Genomic DNA, 20,429 nt, shown 5'->3' on the forward strand with positions numbered 1-20,429 from the left:
TCCTTGAAGATGGAAGCTATAAACAGAACCGATCGAACCTCACTTCTCTATTAGTCCAGCCTATTTGTGCGGCGTTGGTGAGGAAGCTGTTCCCTTCCCTCGAGAAGGCTGGTGGAAATGAAGGCTGCGAACCCCTGGAATTGCTGGCTACAGGTAACAGTTTTCCTCTCTCTCTCTCTCTCTCTCTCTCTCTCTCTCTCTCTCTTTCTTTCTCTCTCTCTCTCTCTCTCTCTCTCTATCTTTCTCTCTCTCTCACTCTCTCACTCTCTCTCTCTCTCTCTCTCTCTCTCTCTCTCTCTCAGAATGAGGATCCTCTTTAAATCCAGAAGCTTCTGTATGCCCTTGAAATTGCATTACACATAATTGTGTATAATTGGGGTCTTTGACCAATTGCAGGTACATTCCTTTAGCAGCACTTTAAGAAGAGGCGAGGAGAGAGAGAAAATATATATCAATTACACCCTGAAGAGCTTGCTGAGATCGAGCTCAGTACGTTCTGAAGTGCTGCTGATAAGAAGAGCGGTGTTAATGGGGGGGGGGGAGTATTTCATAAACTCGTTTAAAACACACACAAAAATTCACAAAGCTTACACATACCTGTCTCGTTGTTTGTTGCATCTGCCAAGATCTAACTGATGCAAGTCAGATATCAGGAGTACCATGTCTCTCAGCACATGGCATTAAAGTCTAATTCATGCTATTGACTGAGAAGATCCCTGCTACTCACCCAAGAGAGGCTTCCGTAGCTGCAGTGCTGTTTGTTAGGCCTTGTTGGACAACCTATGATACCAGGGAAGCGTTTAAGGCACTAGGAGAGCATTAAAGAGTTAGCTTTCCTCACGATTCCCCCCCCCAGTGTGTGCCTCTAGCATATCTACTAAGCTCTCTACAAATAGTTTTGTTTGTGTACTCTTTCATTTGTATCACATTGCAGGAAATAGAGTGCTGTGTTTGCGCCTCTCTCTCTCTCTCTCTCTCTCTCTCTCTCTGTGTGTGTGTGTGTGTGTGTGTTTGTACATCATAAGGGGGGCATGTTTCGCTTAGGGTAAAAAAAAAATCTGACAACAAAGAGGCAGAAATTCAATTTGGTGAAAGGTGTTCTCATCTGAATGTTTTGGGAAGCATCATACACTCAAGGAAAGGCAGCAGATAGAATCACAGCATTTTAAAGTTGGTAGGCATCTGATTAGAATCATAGAATTGTAAACTTGGACGAGACCTCAAGTTCAGCCGGCCCCCTGCAATGCAGTTCAATCTCAGCATCCATGGCAGGTGGCCATCCAGCCTCTGCTTAAAAATCTCCAAGGAAGGAGAGCCCACAACCTCCCGAGGGAGACCGTTCCACTGTCAAACAGCTCTTGCTGTCAGAAAGTTATTCCTGGTGTTTAGTCAGAATTTCCTCTCTTATAAGTTGAAACCATTGGTTTGGGTCATTCCCTCCAGAGCAGCAGAAAACAAGCTTTCTCCATTCTCCATGTGTCAGAGCTTTGGATATTTGAAGACAGCTCTTGTACCTCCTCTCAGTCTCCACTTATCCAGGCTATTGGCTTGGCGGAAAGGTTTTCAGCGAGGATATATGGCAATGTTACATTCCATCCGGTACATCTATCCATACCCTGAGATGCCACCAATGTGCTTCAGATAGATCCGGAGTGATAGCCAAGAAACTGAAAGATACAGGTTTGGGGGAAAGGAGAAGTACCTTTTGCCAGTGGGTGGGTGGTGGCCATTGGGACTGGTGGGGTAGAAATCAGTGAGGCCAATGACTGGTGGAGCCTCAGCCAATGACAGCCAGAGTGAACCAATTTGAGTTTTGTCTCCACCATCCTTGCTGCTGGGGACTGAGGAAGGGCAGTTCTGTTTGGCAGAGCCATGCAGAGCCTCATGTCTTTCAGTAATCACATAGTTTCTTGTGGTTGGTTTATTTTGGGGTGGTGGTGGTGGTGGTGGTATCAATTTCTGTCCAGCCCGAAAGGAGTGTATATTATATTTATGAGGAAAACCACACCAGCTTATGCTGTTGAACAGCGAAAGGTCTTAAAAATCAATCCAGATTTATTTAGAGGAGGGTGGAAAACAGTTACATCAGATTAAACAAACAGTGTCCAAGGGATCAATCACTTCCATGCAAAAGGTGACAGAAGAGCAAGTTCGTACTGCAGCAACTTCCAGTCGTTCATCAGCTGTGCTAAATAAGGCATTGCATGAGAAAGTTTACAGTATATTCAGCATTCTGTCTGCAGCTATTGATTCACAATTAACTTTCTTCATAGACTATTTGATACACTGCTAAGCAAGAATTAATTTTGCAGAGATAAATGCACTGTATTAATGATGTAGTGTGGAATAGTTCCCTATCAGGCTGGCCTGCTACATAGATAGCATCCATTTTAGAGTGTGCATTTCTCTTTTACAAAAACCTCGTGTTACAAATTATTTCCAGATTTGAGTCAAAATGCGGATGGGATCAATTTCCGAGATGAAAAAGGTACCAGGAAAAAGCAATGGAAACTAATTAAGTAAGGTTGCTCATGTATTTTCAACAGTGTAAGAGACCATTTATTAGTAGCATTAGTTATTCCTAAAAGAAATCCCCGCTATTAAAAAGCATATGAAATTGATACACTTTTAACTTATTGAATTGGAAGATTTAATACACAGATTAAAAAAAAATTATCTATGCATCTATCTATCTTTATGAGAGAAGGAGGCTCCCAGTGATGTACTGGGGAGAATCTTGGATTTGCAAGGATGTTAATTTATACCCTTGCTCAGTCATAAAGTTCGCTAAACTACACACTGGGTGAGATACAACGATAAATGGCTTATGCAATAGAAATCCACTCGCACAATGAGACTTCTGGTTTATCCTCCTGAGCATATTTGGGGAGCATATGGTAGCTGCCGGGGAGAGTAGATCCCCCATTGCATGAGAAGACACCCAGTCAAGCTACATTGAATCTCACCAAATCATGGAGTTTTGCACTGTGGGTGCCTGTCTGTTTATCACCTGTAAACGGCTCCTCGGTTTGAGATAGTCCTGAGCATCATTTGGTCTTGTGGGACTCCTCCCCTGTCAGTGGGTCCCAGAAGTGGGTTCTGTGGCTGTGGTGGCACTGGGCAGGCAGATCCGATGACACATTTAAAACCCACCATGTTCCACAGCACTAGAAAAAATAGCAATTATTATTATTATTATTATTATTATTATTATTATTATTATTATTATTAATGCAGGCTACAGCCTGTGTTGCCCCACTGCTGTGCCCCACCCCACACAAACCCACAGTAAGAGACCACATTTATAGGAGCAAGTACATGATAAGATGTGCGCATGAAACAGGCACATGGGGTTTGGAACAATTTGAACCATATATAGGCACACAAAGGACATGCCACATCAGCAGGCAACCTGACGGTTCTGAGTGTCCGTTCACATTAGCTAAGCAAATGTGGTCAATAATCAGGGATGATGGGAGTTGTAGTCCAACATTTGGAGACCCACCTCTGACATTTCACATGATACGTTTCCTGCACAATTTGGGCCCTCAGTGCTATCCATGTGCGGCCGCAGATATGCACTGTGTACAACGGTGACAAAGGAACATGAGGCCACATGTGTTCGTTATGCATCGGTTAATGGTTTTTGATGTTAAAAGGGCTCAGGAAGATGGGGCCAAACTGGAACTGTTAATGATAAGAGTAATCCCTTTCTGTTCTTTTAGTCGTGAAGTAGCTTTATGGCTTAGATAAAGTTTAGAGAATATTTCAAGCCGCATTAAGCTAAAGTCTCCCTGTCACTTTCCAGAGCATAAAGTAGAAAGAGATAAAGTTGTCAAGACCTTTAAAGTCTTTCATCGGACGTCTAACAGTGGAAAGTGAGATTTGTTGTCAGAACTGTTTAAGGGAAATTAAATTTTACTCCTTTTCCATACTCCATTGAGAGCTCTTTGAGCCTTTTGTTAGGCGCACTAAGCCTTTAAACCAAGCAATGTTACTGTACAATGTGCCCATTCATTTTATTATCTGATTCCAGAACATGCCGCTTGCCGGTGGAGAACATTCTCTTTCATTACTACCCATTTAAGGATGAAATGACCATTGAAGAAGGCATGGTGCGGCCACTAAAAATGGGCTCTATTTCGCCTCTTCTTCTGTAACTGTTGCAGCAATAGGGACGGGGGAGAAATTTGAGGAATTCAGTTTTGAAAGTGGACTCATCTCATCTGCACATCCCAACCAATCTGCGGATTGGAAATGGATACTTTTTTTCTTTTCTTTTTTTGTTCTTCTTACAAAAAGCTGCTACCTGGTGCAGCTAGTCAGTCAAATGATTTTCAGTGCTTGCAAAGCTCTGTGTACAGCTCTCTGCAAGCCATGGCAATTGTCTGATTGCAAATAGTTGTGCACCCAGCTATGATATAGGGTAAGGCTGCAACCTCGCTTTTGGCCCAGCCACATTTTTACCTGCCCCAGGTGCAGAGCAGGTAGGTCTGGGCTGACCACAAGGGCTTTCCAGGCCAAATGAGTAATTCTGGTGGGCCTACTTAGCTAAATCATCTTGCTGTTTAAAATGCAACTGATATTCCCATACCATGATTCTATGGGGGGGGGATCATTGCCCCTTAGATCCATGGGGAGCAGCCATTCTCCTCCCCCCCCCACGCAAAATCATCTGGACAGTGATAGTGCAACATCAGTTCCCATCACTCTGAGGGGGAACTGCACACACTAGGGAAATTGTTTGCAAAGTTTGTGAATCAGGCAAAATTCCATTTAAAAATGTACAAGTATGTTAGGATAAATGTTGCTGATTAATTTTGATATTTTTTCCATTAAAATAATTGAATATTGACATGGAAATGTTCAGACCTTTGCTTAAATGAGACCCTTGTTCCCCTCACAGAACTACAGTTCTCATAATGGTTTAACCATTACTCCATGCCCTCTAACATTTCTCTGATGAAAATAGGGACGTCCTATTCAACAACAACAATAACAATTTTATTATTTATACCCCGCCCATCTGACTGGGTTGCCCCAACGCCGACATATATAAAAACATAAACGTTTTAAATTCCCCTATACAGGGCTGCCTGTAGATGTCTTCTAAAAGTTGTATAGTTACTTCTCTCCTTGGCTTGGGGGTTGCATACCTCCATACCCTCTGCCATTTCTCCGATGAAAAGAGGGGCTTCCCACCATACCTTCCAACATTTATTTGATGAAAATAGGGACATCCTTAGGAATCGAATCAGAAAACCGGGACAGCTTCTGTAAATCCAGGAAAATAGGGACACTTGGAGGCTTTGTCAGTCTGAAGTGTAGCTCTGTGAGGGAAATAGGGGCCTCAGCATCTTTAGCAAACTACAGTTTTCAGGATCGTTTGAGCGAAGCCATGACTGTTCAAAGTTGTATGTTACTGCTTTGAATGTATAGTGAAGATGGGACCATATACTGTGCTTGTACCATTTTTAATGGTTTTATATACAGTGGTACCTCGCAAGACGAATGCCTCGTGCAACGAAAAACTTGCTAGACGAAAGGGTTTTGCGATTTTTTAGTTGACTCGCAAGACAAATTTTTCTATGGTTGTGCTTCGCAAAACGAAAATTTCAATGCATTCCTATGGGAATTAAATTTCAATGCATTCCTATGGGAAACCGTGCTTCGCAAGACGAATTTTTCGCAATACGAAACGACTCGTGGAACGAATTAATTTCGTCTTGCGAGGCACCACTGTAGCTGCATACTACCCTGGTGTTTTGTAAGAGGGCGGTATATTTTATAAATAAAAATAAATAAATACACAGCCGTGCACACAGACAAATCTGTACCACAAGATTGATGATCTTTGTCTCACCCCCCATCCAAACCCCAGGCTTGGTGGAGTGAATCTGTGTGCATAGTGAATCTATGCGCAGGCAAAATCCCTACTAACATTATTGGCATTAATGCTAAGAACTTCACTATTGTGGCTTGCACTGTGTTCTATTATTATTAACATTTTGCTGAAAGGGGAAGAAAGTCTATTTGCTATTGCTCCCGTTTCAGCCCGTAATGAGGTCATTTGTTTTCTCAGCCCGAGAGGTAAAAGAAAAAAAAGATATTAGTTTTAATTAATTTTTAAAACAAACTCATTAGTCAAATGCTGGGAACATGAACTTGAAAACCCTTTTGACAAAGACAGAGGGACGGGTTATTTTCCTGGTTGCAATATTCTCTCGGTGGAAACATTTCTGTGTGCTTGTGGAATGAGACCAGAAAATGAGCTGACGGATTGGGTGAAGAGGAACAACCGGTGAAATAATTGTCTCTGGTTCTTCCCAAATCTTCCCATTGGTTCCATGACTTTTGATACATACACCACCCTACATTCCAATTCCCATTCTCTTCTCTCGACTGCCAAACTGGCGACAGCGATGTTTGAAAAGGGAGGTATTACCAGACTGGGGGTAGCCCTGAGGTTTGCAGAGGAACGTTAAATTTTGGAGTTTTTAAAGTGGCAGGGGGCTTGTTGCAGAATAGGTTCTGTGTCTCACCTCAAGGAAGACAGAGATGACTATAAGGTGTAATATGGAACTTTACTTAACACCATCAGTTAATACTGGTTACAGCAGGAGGGGAAAAGAGAAACTACATTTATAATTCAAGAAGGAAACCCCATTGTGGCTCTTTTCTTCCTCTCAGTAAAGTGGCCATTAATTAAACATTGCTGCTTGTTTGAACAAAACGAAGGAGGAGGAACCCCAGAAGAGTCCAGCACAGACTGAGCATGCTCAGTATCCATGGGGCATTGACTAACTGTAGCTTCCCCAAATTCGGCCCTCCAGATGTTTTGAGACTACAGTTCCATCACCCGTGACCACTGGTGCTGCTAGCTAGGGATCATGGGAGTTGTAGGCCAAAGGCATCTGGAGGGCTAAGTTTGAGGAAGCCTGGACTAACTGTTGAGGCAGCAGGGAGGGAAAATTGGGTTGGCTGGAAAGAAGAGACATATAGATATAAAAGGCCTTGAGATAACCTCATTCTCTGGGTAGGCCACTTCCTGGATCATACTAAGTATGGTGGAGCCACTATGCTATCTTCCTAGCTGGTGGGTCACTGCTAGTTACTGGGAAGAGGCGAGGAAGTCAGCATGGTGCAAATGCATTGGCAGGAGCCCAAGATTGGCTGTTCTGGCACGTTCGCCTTACCCTGACCCCCCTATTGCTTCACTTTACCCTCTCCCTCCCAGTAAGCAACATCAAGCCAGCTACCGGGAAGTGAGTGTAGCATCTCTACTGCATGTGACAAGATGCTTCTGGAGAACAGGCCATAGAAAACAACGTGGAAATCCGAGATTTTAATATACCTGGATTGGGCAGAAGGGTGTTCAACACAACAATAACAACAACAAAAACCAAAATCAAAAACTGCAGAGCCTAATGAAAATACATAGTGGAACCAGAATGCCGATTGACTGGGGAGCAGGTGGGAGTGGCTGGGAACCCGAAAAGAAGCGCTTCACACTGCAACATTTTGTTGCAGGCTTTCCTTTCCTCCTTCTCATATTTCTCATATTCAGGGTGCCGTTGCTTATGTAGCCAAAACAGAACCACTTAAACGAAGAAGGTTTTTCTAAGTGTTTTGTGGCTGGATGCGTCATAAACTCAAACATATGTTCTTTCTCTCTTAGCAGAAAGAAGAACCGTGACACTGAAAGTTCAAACACAACCAACATACAAAACAATGTCCAATGTCATTGCATACTTAAAAGGAGCCACAATTCCTGGTACGTATATCTTTAGTCCACCACCTGGAGTGGCTGAAAATAAGAAGGCAGTTGGGTGGGGGGTGACTGGGGGCAGACTGAGCTTGGCAGGGCTGGGCCTCATTGGTCTAGGACTCATTGAGTGCCGCACGCTATCTAAATTCCATTACTTTATTTTTCATTTTCTTGAAAATAAGATCTTATTAAAGCCTTTCCATAATACAATGAAGTAAAAAACAAACAAACCACAATCTAATTAAAAACAAAGAGAAAAGAAAACACCACAGAAAAACCAAAAAAGAGAAGAAAAGAAAAGAAATAAATGGGAAGAAAAGTAAGAAGGACTTCCCGTTTTCCCTCTGTCAGTTACATAAAAGAAATTATTCAAAATAATCACTCTAGAATGATTCCCAGCAGATCTACTTTCTGTAAGGCAATATTTTCCCAATCTTCTGACCCAAATAGGTTAATTCATTTTCCTTCTTACACCAGAAGTCCAAAAATGGGTTCTATTATTATTATTAATATTATTATTATTATTATTATTATTATTATCAATAATAATAAATGCCAGTGATTTCCCCCCTATATTCAAACACATCAACTTTGTCTCCAACCATTCTTTCATATTGAACAATAATAAGTATTTCCATTTTGGTTCCATCTTTTTTTTCCAGATTGGTGTATTTCAGGCAGCTCTCAGCTAAGTTTTATACTCAGTGCAGAGCCACTGAAATTAATAGACCTAATTCAGTCACGTTCATTGATTTTGACAGGTCCGCTCTGAATAAAACTTAGATGAATGCCACCCAAACTCTTGTTTTGTACTGTTCTCTTGCCAACCTTTGCGGCCTAGACATTGGAGGGGGGGGCGGAATATGGACACCTACACTCTGTTAGTTTCATATATTATATAAAGCAACAACAACAACAAAATCCTCTGAACTCCAGTCTATTGATTCTTTCACCAGTTAAAGCTCATTGCAGATTGTGTCTAAAATTCTTCCACAGTGAAGAAAACTACCAGGGAAATTTGTCAATCAGACTGTGTGTGCCCAATTAAAAAAATGTTCATAAGTAGTAATCGCAGGGGGCTAAAAACCCTGAGGAATGTGTATTTTCATAGACAATTTAATGTACAGTACAGACAATTTGCTATACACACTTCCCCAGCACACGCCAACATGTTGCCAGCAGGGATGTGTGAGTAACTTCAGATGAGAATAAAAATAAGAATACCCTTTAACTTTTCTTTATTTAAGAAAGGGGCTTTTTATGCTAAACTGTTGCTAGACTGGAATCATCATGACAGACATAAATATTATGTTTCCGAGCAAATGTACCAGAACAATTTGAGGCCGGGCAGGGGCTTTTAAAGTTGTTCCTTTTTGATATGCTTTAAAGCTACAGTCTCTTGAAGTGAAATCTGGAGGCAGCTTGACATTACCTGCTGAGGCGACAAGTCTGAGGGATTTCTGAAGGAACCAAAGGGTTTTGACAAGACTAATGAATCTTACCAGGCTGTAGTTCTATAGGCGGTGGCAGACAGGAGGCTCTGAATTTTCAGCGGTGCCCTGTGTGATGCTAAAATTCAGCGCCGCCGCTGCTCGTGCTGTGCTCTGACGGCATCTGGGGGGGCCAAAGATTCTCCACATAAGGGCTCTTATTATGTTCTTATGACACCTCAGTGCCTTCAGAGCAGGCATCCCCAACCTTCGGCCCTCCAGATGTTTCGGACTACAATTCCCATCATCCCTGACCACTGGCCCTGCTAGCTAGGGGTCATGGGAGTTGTAGGCCAAAACATCTGGAGGGCCGCAGTTTGGGGGTGCCTGCTTTCAGTGGCGGAGTAAGGCTCTGCGCTACCCGGGACGGCAAAAAAACACGCCCCGGGGGCGGGGCGTCGTGACGTCACATTGTGACGTCACGATCGCCGAGCCGCCACTTCCGCAGCCCCCTTTTAAGCAGCAGAGTGAAAAGGCGGCTCGGGCTGCTGAGCGCTATCGGCAGCTCCCCGCCAACCGCGCACAGCAGCCCCACTAGCCGCCTTTTCCCTCTGCGGCTCAAAAGGGAACCGCAGAAGCGGCGATGGAGTGCGCCTGCGCGAAATGTCGCACAGGCGCACTCCATCGTCGGGCCATGAGCTGCTGCTCCCGGGGTGACAGAGGGAGCGGCGGCACGTGGGAGGGATCGCCGGTTGTCACCCCCACACGCCGCCGTTCGTTCCATCGCCCCGGGAGCAGCAGCACCGCGCACACCGTGTGGCAAGCGACGGCCTCTCCTGCCACTCCCCACGCACTGCCGGTCACCCCGGGAGCAGCAGCGCTGCAGGGACGGGGTGCTCACTTGGCCCTGCGCTGCTGCTCCCGGGGTGACGGAGGGAGCGGCAGCGCGTGGGAGTGGCGGAAGGGGCCGCAGCTTGTCACCCCCACCCTCCCCTGTCACCCGGGCGTACCGCCCTACCGCCCCCCCTGGCGAATCCCCTGCCTGCTTTAGAGCAAAGAAGGCAACAGCCCACCATGTCACATGGAGTTCAGATATGCCCATTTCAGTTTACTCCCTGAGACACAGCCATGAATTTAAGTGTAATCACTTACTCCAGTTTTACCAGTTTCAGTCGTTTCTGAAACCTGCTCAATCTTCGGTGACGACAGATAAGTTCTTAAGGCGAGGCACTCAGAAGAGTTCTGTACCGCGAGCTACATTAGGCTGGCACAGCAGGCAAATATGTTTGCCTCTCCGGTTAGGATCAGGGTACCAAGTAGCCAAAATCTAACTTAAGACTTAACAGGTATAAAGCTTTTGCTTTCTCGTGAACAGACATCTTGAAGTCGGCTGATTTCAGTGGTGCGCAGAAGATGTGATGTGGCTGGGCAAAAGTGGGAAAGATCACCAATACAATTAATGCTTTCAATGCCGATTTCTCATGCTGCTTAATTAACAAAAAAAATAAAATTGCTTGTTTCACCCCCACCCCCTTATTCCTTTTCTTCTCCCCATCCCCAGATAGATATGTAATAGTTGGCAGCCACCACAGCACTTTAGGTGCCTACAGTAGGCAGCAGTGGGCTCATGGAACTGCCGTGATGACTGCATTCATCCAGGCCTTGATGAGGAAAGTGGAGAAAGGATGGAGACCTGACCGGACCATCATTTTCTGCTCATGGGGAGAAACTGTGTTTGGCAAGATCGGCTCCTACGAGTGGGCGGAGGTAAGAAAATGCTGCCTTTTACCAACGTCCTTAACCCAAGGGAAGCTGGGATTGCCAGAAGGATCAGCACCAGCGGCCAGCAACTTTGGACACTAGCACTGTAAGGAGCTACAGTGGTACCTTGGGTTAAGAACTTAATTCGTTACGGAGGTCCATTCTTAACCTGAAACCATTCTTAACCTGAGGTATCGCTTTAGGTAATGGGGCCTCCCGCTGTCGCCGCTCTACCGGCGCACGATTTCTGTTCTCATCCTGAGGTAAAGTTTTTAATCCGAGGTACTACTTCCGGGTTAGCGGAGTCTGTAACCCGAAGTGTTTGCAACCCAAGGTGTTTGTAACCCGAGATACCACTGTACTGGTACCCTCGTTAGAAATCATAGAGTTGGAAGGGACCGTGAGGGTCATCTGGTGCAACCCCCTGCAATGCAGGAATCTTTTGTCCAACATAGGGTGCATTGCTGTGAGGGCTTTAATTGAAAATTAATGGGGAGAACAACTTAAAACTGGAAAAATCAGAATCTGAAAGAAACTCAAAGGTTTAAAGAAGAAGAAGAAGAAGAGTTTGGATTTGATATCCCGCTTTTCACTACCCGAAGGAGTCTCAAAGCGGCTAACATTCTCCTTTGCCTTCCTCCCCCACAACAAACACTCTGTGAGGTGAGTGGGGCTGAGAGACTTCAGAGAAGTGTGACTAGCCCAAGGTCACCCAGCAGCTGCATGTGGAGGAGTGGAGACGCGAACCCGGTTCCCCAGATAACAAGTCTACCGCTCTTAACCACTACACCACACTGGCTCTGATATCTTGATCAGTAGAACATAAGGCTCTTGTTCTCAGGGTCATGGGTTTGAACCCCACGTTGGGCAAAAGATTCCTGCATTGCAGGGGTTTGGACTAGATGACCCTTTTCTTTCAACTTTTCTGTTCTATTATTCTAAGCAGCTCAGCCCCTTGGGAGTGTTTGTTGACTGAAATGTTTGCAAGGGTTCCGGCATGCCTACCAAAGAGCTTTATTGACTAAAATGAAGATGGTCTCATTTTTTTTATTTTTAAAAAATGCATTAGAGACTCATCTTTATTCGGTGGTGACTGATGAGTCAGCAGCAAGGTAAACAAGGTGATGAATGAGACGCCTAAAAATAGTAAAAGGGAACTGAGCACTGTCTGCTATTAGTTCACATCAATGCAAGCAATTAATCACAAGTGCTTTTCAGAGTTCCCCCCCACAATTTGTAGACAATTAAAGTGTTCCTCCGTGGCAAACAAAGCTAAGCAGAGTCAACTGAATGGTGAGCCTACCAGATGAAAATAATTTTCTAGAGGTATATCAGAATCCATTGAGGGCACAAGAAGTGTTAATGAGACAATCTGTCAATCTGGTAGAAGCCCCTACCTTTCTCAGTCAATCAGCGATGTGGAGGAAACTGGGTAAATAAGCAGTAAGGACAATCTAGGTGGGTGGTTAATTGGTACATGCCTGTCTGTCAGATCAGACAACAAAGCAAGGCTGAAGGGAAAGATGGATGGGAAAATGTTAAAACTTAGGATAAACACACACCAGCACATTTAATCAGAGCACTTGAATAAGATGGATCGGAACAGGTACAGTACATGTTTTACCTGGCCTGTTGTGATCCCCTGTATCCAAAACAATGAAAAAGATGAAACTGTAATTTTTGAATTGTTGCATTATCAGTTTGATTCAACTGCGGTGAATTACTGCGCTTCAGTTTATGATTCCCAATTTACCATTCCCAGCTATTTAAAATCAAACAGCACACCAAGGTAAACCGTCGCTCTCAGACTTGTGCTTTCTATTTGCAGCATGCACAAGTGTATTTAATAATGTTGCGACGTGGCCTCCTTGAGCTACAGCATGCTGATTGACTTAAATAAAGGATGTCCGTCTCTCTAACACACACACACAGTACAAATGTGAAGGGGGCTTCAGCAGCACTGCCTTTTCCCTTCTGCTGATGAGCGAAGTGTCAACAATACTGTTATCTCTACAGATTACCATTGGGCATTCACATGAATGGGTCTAAGGGACTCGGGAAGTGAAATCCTAGGAAACTCATTTGGGAGAAGGAGATCTGCATGGGTACAGCAGTGCACACATAGGGCCCTCTCACAAGAACACCAGATTTGCAGGGAGGAATGTCCAGCACCCATGCCATCAAGGGGGGAGCAACACTTCATGCCCAACCCTACCTCGGTGAGATTTTTCAATGTGTCCAAAGCCTGTGGCCATATTATCAAATGGGCTTCAATGGTTATAGCAGGCTTCCTCAACCTCGGCCCTCCAGATGTTTTGAGACTACAATTCCCATCACCCCTGACCACTGGTCCTGCTAGATAGGGATCATGGGAGTTGTAGGCCAAAAACATCTGGAGGGCTGAGGTTGAGGAAGCCTGGGTTATAGCATCTGATAGGCATAGTTGTGTCTAGCTACAAATGTAGCTCATCTTTGAATGTGTGAAGGTGGGAGCCCTAGTCAGGTGTTCATAAAGGAGGAATGAGCACACAGTGAGGGGAGAACTTGCTGGAGTGTACTAGCTCTGCACCCTCTCATTTGAAAAGGGGAGAACATGAAGGAATGTACTGGTTTCAAGCCACATTGCTCTCTGTAGTTTCTAGGGTGACTGTGTGTTGAGGGGAATCCTCCTATACAGGGGGGGGTGCCACTACCAAGAAGGCCCTCTGCCTGGTTCCCTGTAGCCTCACTTCTCATAGAGAGGAACTGCCAGAAGTCCCTCAGAGCTGAACCTCAGTGTCCGGGCTGATTGATGCAGGTAGAGACGCTCCTTCAGGTACACTGGGCCCAAGGCCATTTAGGGCTTTAAAGGTCAGCACCAACAATTTGAATTGTGCTTGGAAACGTAATGGGAGCCAAAGTAGTCTTTCAGGACCTGTGTTATATGATCTTGGCAGCCACTCCCAGTCACCAGTCCAGCTGCCGCATTCTTAATTAGTTGTAGTTTCCGGATCACCTTCAAAGGTAGCCCCACGTAGAGCACATTGCAGTAGTCCCAGCGGGAGATAACCAGAGCATGCACCACTCTAGCGAGACAGTAGGGTCTAAGCTGGTGTACCAAATGGAGCTGACAGACAGCTGCCCTGGACACAGAATTGACCTGTGCCTCCATGGACAGCTGCGAGTCCAAAATGAACCGCAGGCTGCACACCTGCTTCTTCAGGGGCACAGTTACTCCATTCAGGACCAGGGAGTCCTCCACACCCGCCCTCCCCCTGTCCCCCCAAAACAGTACTTCTGTCTTGTCAGGATTCAACCTCAATCCGTTAGTTGCTATCCATCCTCCAACCACCTCCCGACGCTCACACAGGACATTGACCGCCTTCACTGGTTCTGATTTAAAAGAGAGGTAGAGGGGGTGGGAGTAACATGCTTGTGGATACTCTCCCGCTCCACCCAACATTGCGAGTGGCTGCAGCATAGGTGGAAATGGGTCACTGAGGCCCCTTACATCAGCTGGACGAAGCTAGACTACATACTTCCCTTCTCCTTGGGCTGCTTTCATCCAGGGGTCATCAAGACTTCCTTTCAAATTGTCATCTGTTCCCGGATTAGCATTAAAGAATGGGTGTTTCTGGGGAAAGCAGTGAGGCAAACAAAGGGGGGGGGAGGGAAGCACACAGACACAGAGCTTTGAAGTGTGCATCTGTGCCTAGAAAGTGCGGTGCAAAAAGTGTGGATACCACACCCCCCCACGCCAGTGATCATTAGAAGAAAAATGCCTGTCTTGCTTTGACTTGCATGCCTTTAGAATCGATTTAGCCAAATTCGTGGAGTATAAGGCTATCAATGTCTATTAGCCACAAAGCATTGCTTCCACTATTGGAGGCAGCGCATCGCTGGGTACTAGCCGCTGGGTATCACAGGTAGGGAGAAGGCTGTTGTATTCAGGTCCTGCTTGCAGGCTCCCCATAAGTATCTGGTTGGCCGCTACGGGAACAGGATACTTAACTGTCTAGGCCTGATGCAGCAGCGCTTCTCTCATATTCTTATGACTGGGCATTCTGACGGAGAGGGAAAAGCACATTTAGGCCTGGCTCTTCTCAGGTGCTTTATGAAGTCAGCAACAGCTGTGAAACTCTAATGGAGAGATTTGACAGGGGATGCCTCCGTAACAAAGCTGAAGTGTGCTGAAATTATAGCTAAATGGAAAGGGGTGTGATTTGCTTGGGATCATGTATAAGCAATGCGTGGAAATTTAATAAATAATATAAAAAAGCCTCTTCCTTGCAACAGAGTGATGTTTTTAGAAAGTGCTGTGGGAGGTGGGGGCGAAGTACCAAAAGGGCCCCTTGTAACTGACTGAAGCAAAATTTGTTTAGTTCCACTTCAAATCGTCTTTTACATCATACATAATTGTGTTACACCCCTTCTGCTCGGTGTAAAGAGGCTCTTCATGGAACAAGCAGCTCATTACTGGGAAGGCAAATGGGAAATAATTGAAATGTGGCTCATGCAGATCCCTTTGCCTTAAAAAAAAACAACATAATGAAGTGACAACACTGGAGAAAAGGATGCAATTCAATCTAAAATAATGGTTGCCTGGTCTGAAACATCAAGTGCGTTGAGAGTGTGTCAGTGATTGCATTTGAAGTTTGGTGTCTTGTCAGAGGTGAGTTTAAGATCCCCCCCCCCCTTAAATAAAACAACTTCCTGTTATTTGCAGTGTGTAATGTTTTCATTCTCAGCTTTGGAACTGTAGAGATTCTTAATTCCTTCAGGCCCTGTTTTTCATTTTGTTTCAGACGATGTGAGGAAAAGGAATTATAACCTTGCTAGAGAGAAATTAAACAAAGGCGTTTTTTGAAGTTCCTAAAATGATATTATAGAGGGTGGGGGAAACGAGTTAATTATTACTTAGGGAATTGGAGTGGGTAGTAAAACACAACACACACACCACACACACACACACACACACACACACTCCTTTTCTTCCCTTTGCAAGGGACTAAATGAATATTGTACATCTTAAATGTGATCCTCTTATTCAGTATGATCGCTTGTTTCAGGATCTCAAGGAAGTTCTCCAGAGGAACACTGTGGCGTATGTGAGTCTCCACGATCCGTAAAGGGCAAAGCAGTTTTGCAAACCATCGCATCTCCTTCTCTTCAGCAACTGGCAACTGAGGTTAGAAAGGTGAGAACCTTATTCAATTCCTCGTGGTGTTTAATCAGGGGCAATGCAAAAATTCATATTTGACATTTGCAAATATCGTGACGGTGTGCAATAAAAAAACCATTGCAATATCATATAATCATAAATGGCCAACATTGAATCAAATCCATCCTCTTAAAAAACACATGGCAATAGGCGATGAAATGTCAGAATTGTGGGTGCTTGTCTCGTTTCAACGGCAGCAGTGCCCCAAACTCTATGGAAAAACAATATTAGTTCATGTAGAAACTAAATATATGGGAGATAAGTGTAGGAGTCTTCCCCAGATCATCACAGTGATCAGGCATTTTATATTTCAACATGATATTTTCTTCTTCTTCTGGAGGTTTCACAAAAGTGCCCAAAGCTACAGAATTGCTGTATATATATATAAGCATAGATTTGCAGTGCAGGAATCTCAGCTAAAGCATCCATGACAGATGGCCACCCAACCTCTGCTTAAAAAAACCTCCAAGGAAGGAGAGTCCACCGCCTTCCGAGGGAGTCCGTGTAAAGTCTTATGTGTATGCTGGGTTGCCAGACCTCCGGGTCTGACCTGAAGTCTCCAGGTTTGCCTGGCCTCCTCCAGCTGATAGGCAGAGGGCTTGATTCTCCAGGTGGGTAAGAGTGCTTTTAATAATAATAAAAAATATTTTAAAAAATGATTAAGAAGACCATGCATGCAACTTGCAAACTTCAGCCCAGCACAGGAGTGCCAGTGTAGCTTCGTGACTGTGGACACCCAAGGTCATGGATGCCACCCAGCGTGCATGGCCCTGACACTGAAATTTGTGGGTGCCTGACCATTCACGGGGAATTTTGTGGGTGCTTGGGCACCCAGGGGCCCCAGGGAGTTGGCACCTATGCCCCAACAGAGCTGGCTGCAAATTATAGCATAGACACTCTGAGGAGGTCTATTTCCTCTGCTCTCCTCTCCTCTCCTAATTAATTTCTATCTCCAGGGCCTGCCCCTGTGACACCACCAGGGGCCATTCCTAGGTCTCAGATTTGGCTCCTGGAATCTCAGGGACTGGGATGCTCCTGGCCTACCAAGTCTACGTGAATGTCGTTTTAGAAGGTCAGGGCCTACCTAAAAGTTTCAGACCACGTGCAATTGGTTCTCACGCAGCAGCTTTGTTGTTTGGGCAGGTTGCCATTTCTACCCATTAAATGATTGTCGTTACAAAGAGTTAAGTGGGCTGATGCTATATAAATAAATGAGGAAAATGGAAAAGCTTGCACTCAGCTTGGAATAATTTGCAGAAGCAAATTTCTTGCTCAGACGTGTGAGTGTGGGGGGTGGGGAATGCTGATCTTCCATTTCTTTAATTGGTTGCCAGGGATGGGTTTTTTGCTTGGCACATAAACAACATGCAAGCGCTCATGTTATTTGCCTGTCATGGGGATTCTGGCTGATATACTGAATTAAAAAGAAGGAGGCCTGATTTAAATATTTGGATTATTAAAGCCAAAGAGGAATTCAAACAATTTGAGACCTTTGGAAAGTGAGAGTGAACTCTGTTCAGCCGTGCTATTATTGTCCACATTCATGGCAGGAGGATTCTGCCAAGTTACATTTGTGCCTCTGACTGTTTTGTGAGGGAAGTTGCCATTTGTTGGCTCGCTGTGCTAATGAATCACCATTTATTTGGCAGACGGTCACTGAAACTCAGAGTGGGTTGGTACGGAAATTAAATCTCCCAAATAAGACCATTAATTCATTAGTCTTGAATTTACATTTCGCATGCACAGAAGTTATCCTTGACGGATCAATTAGTTGACATTCCCCAGGGATTGCCTTGTTATTCTGTTGCAGCTAAAACAACAAAGAACTTTGTGGCACCTCGAAGGCCAAACAAATAGATTGTGGCGTAAGATTTTGTGAGCAACTGAAAGAGTGCTGGTCAGCTCCTTCTCTTACATGCAACGAATGTGCAGTCACTTATATTGTATTCTATGTTATCCGGAATCTGTGCAATTTATGTTTTTGAGATCCGTTTTTTAGATTATGGATGTATTTTTTTTACTATATCTGAGAAGAAGAATATTCTCAGTTACACCACTTCATAAACATTTGTTGAGAAGCAGTTTATAAATGAGGATTTAGGAATGTAAGAAGGCATTGATTCCTGCTCCAAACTGTTCGCCATCTGCTCTGCTGTTTCCTTTCCACTGTAGTTCAGCTTCCCAAAAAGCTATGATATTGGACTCGCTGTCTGCTTTGCTAGAGTAATTATTTAATAAGTCACACCATTGTTATGTTATTCTGCATCATTCATTTCAGTGCAAAGGAATATAATGCAAATGTGGGTGGGTGGATGTGTCATCAATCATGTATCATTTGTGGACTGAAAACCACCACAACCATGAACAGTAATTATGAATGAGCCACAACAAAAAAATAACGATCACTTCAGAAGCACCTGGGCATTTGAGAGAGATTCCACTTTGCCTTGTGCAAGTCGTGGACCTATCTAAAGCAGCCTGCTTCATTTTGCGATGCAAAGATTCATTCAGATCCACTGCACATTCATAGTAAAGGGGAATTAGCAGGGAGAGCTAATGTTGTAAAATTAATGTTGGATTATAACCATTGGTCATGCTGGCTGGGGCTGAAGGAATCATAGAATCATAGAGTTGGAAGGGACCCCAAGGGTCATATAGTCCACCCCCTGCAATGCAATGGAAGCTGCAGTCCAGCAATATTTCGACAGTATCATGTTGGCTACCCCTGATGAATAAGCTCTCCTAATCAGTTGGGTGCACATTTCAATAGGAGAATTGTGCCACATATCCATGACATCTGTTACTAGCACAAAGAGGGGGGAAAGGAACATCAATATCGAAATGAAGTTTAGGACAGGTTGCCTTGCCAGTGTAACCGATGCATTGCTGAACTTCATCATCTCAACCTTTATAACATCCTAAGAATTGTTAGGATGATTGGGAGAGGGGCTAAGACTCCGATGATAGGAGGGAAAAGAGTCTGTGTGAGCAGAGATACTACCTGATCTTCATTGTTTTGCTGTGAATCCTTCATTGCAGGGGGTTGGACTAGATGGCCCTTGGAGGACCCTTCCAAATCTATAATTCTGTGATTTGGAAGCCTCTGGGATTGGGATTCCCAAGTACGAGGCAATTTTTTGTGTTTGTGTCAGCCGCATCTGCTGGGCCCTTGAGTATGTTGCATTCTGAGGGCAGGCAGTCCTTTAAATATCCTAGTCGTCAGGTTTTGAATATCAAAACAATTGCCTTGAAGGGAACTCAGAACAGAAATGCGAACCAATAAATTACCAGTGTTGTATGCAATCTTAAAGAAGAAAGAAAGAAAAAGGTTGCACTTAAGATTCTGGCTGTCAGGTCTCTCACCAGTTTGTAGTTTCCAAATTATTTCCAAGGACAGCCTCTTGAATCCAATCTGAATTGTTACCAAAGGATGCATGGCGTTTGCCGGACCAGTTGTGTTATTGTACATGCAATAAGAACGAGAGAGCAGAAAGACTAAAAGCAGTGGCAGCTCCATGTCTCTTATAAAGCCTCGTTACACTCTGGAAGAGGGGAAAGTGTACCCTACGGGACTTTTTGATCAAATCCATTATGTGAGATACAAAAGATTAGCAGTAATAAAAAAAAATGTGTTATAACAATATATGCGGAATAATAAATAAAATCCATTGCAGCTTCATATTAAAGGTTCCCTAACGTGAATTTGGACTATAAAGTCACTGGGTAAATTCATTCTGTAGTCCTCTGCTTAAATCTATAATTGTATAAAGTGTGCATGAAGTGAAATCATTATCTCTACTGTTGATAAAACAGTAATTGTGTCCTCGTTGTTGTTGCTGTTGTTTGTCCTTATCTTGAATGCAGCCTTTGAGTCATTTAGCATTCTGCAAAGCGGAATTCTCGGGCTTCCTCATAAAAGAAGGTATTTGCATCTGTCAATCAAACTTTTTAATTAACCAGAAGAGCAAACCCAAAATCATAGATCATATTTACAAGATATCTGCCAGTAATCATGTACAATGAGTTATCTCTGCAACGGAAATATCATTGCATCCCCGGTGTCCATACAGAAACAAGACACCAAAGATGAGCATTGAATAAATATGTTAGTCCATAGCCTCCTCCAACCGCTAGGTCAGGCTTCCATCTCTCTTGGTCCATTTTCTGCCCAGCCTGTCAGCATATGGGACACTCACTTTACTAACAGGGAGGTGATAGTCCTATATGCCATGAATTTGGGGGAGGGACCGTAGCTCAGTGGTAGAGAACA

The 20,429-nt window shown here is 44.2% G+C and overlaps 1 protein-coding gene across 1 annotated transcript in view; it reads left to right on the top strand.

Moving 5' to 3' along the window:
• The window catches only part of NAALADL2 (N-acetylated alpha-linked acidic dipeptidase like 2), a 506,548-nt gene that overhangs the window by 326,565 nt on the left and 159,554 nt on the right, over positions 1 to 20,429 (top strand). The window contains 5 exon segments of the mRNA XM_033150674.1: positions 10 to 153; positions 7,682 to 7,774; positions 10,760 to 10,965; positions 16,008 to 16,062; positions 16,065 to 16,135. Of these exon segments, the coding sequence (XP_033006565.1) occupies positions 10 to 153; positions 7,682 to 7,774; positions 10,760 to 10,965; positions 16,008 to 16,062; positions 16,065 to 16,135 (569 nt within the window).

Source organism: Lacerta agilis, chromosome 5 (genome assembly GCF_009819535.1).
Source record: "Lacerta agilis isolate rLacAgi1 chromosome 5, rLacAgi1.pri, whole genome shotgun sequence".
Classification (NCBI taxonomy): domain Eukaryota; kingdom Metazoa; phylum Chordata; class Lepidosauria; order Squamata; family Lacertidae; genus Lacerta; species Lacerta agilis.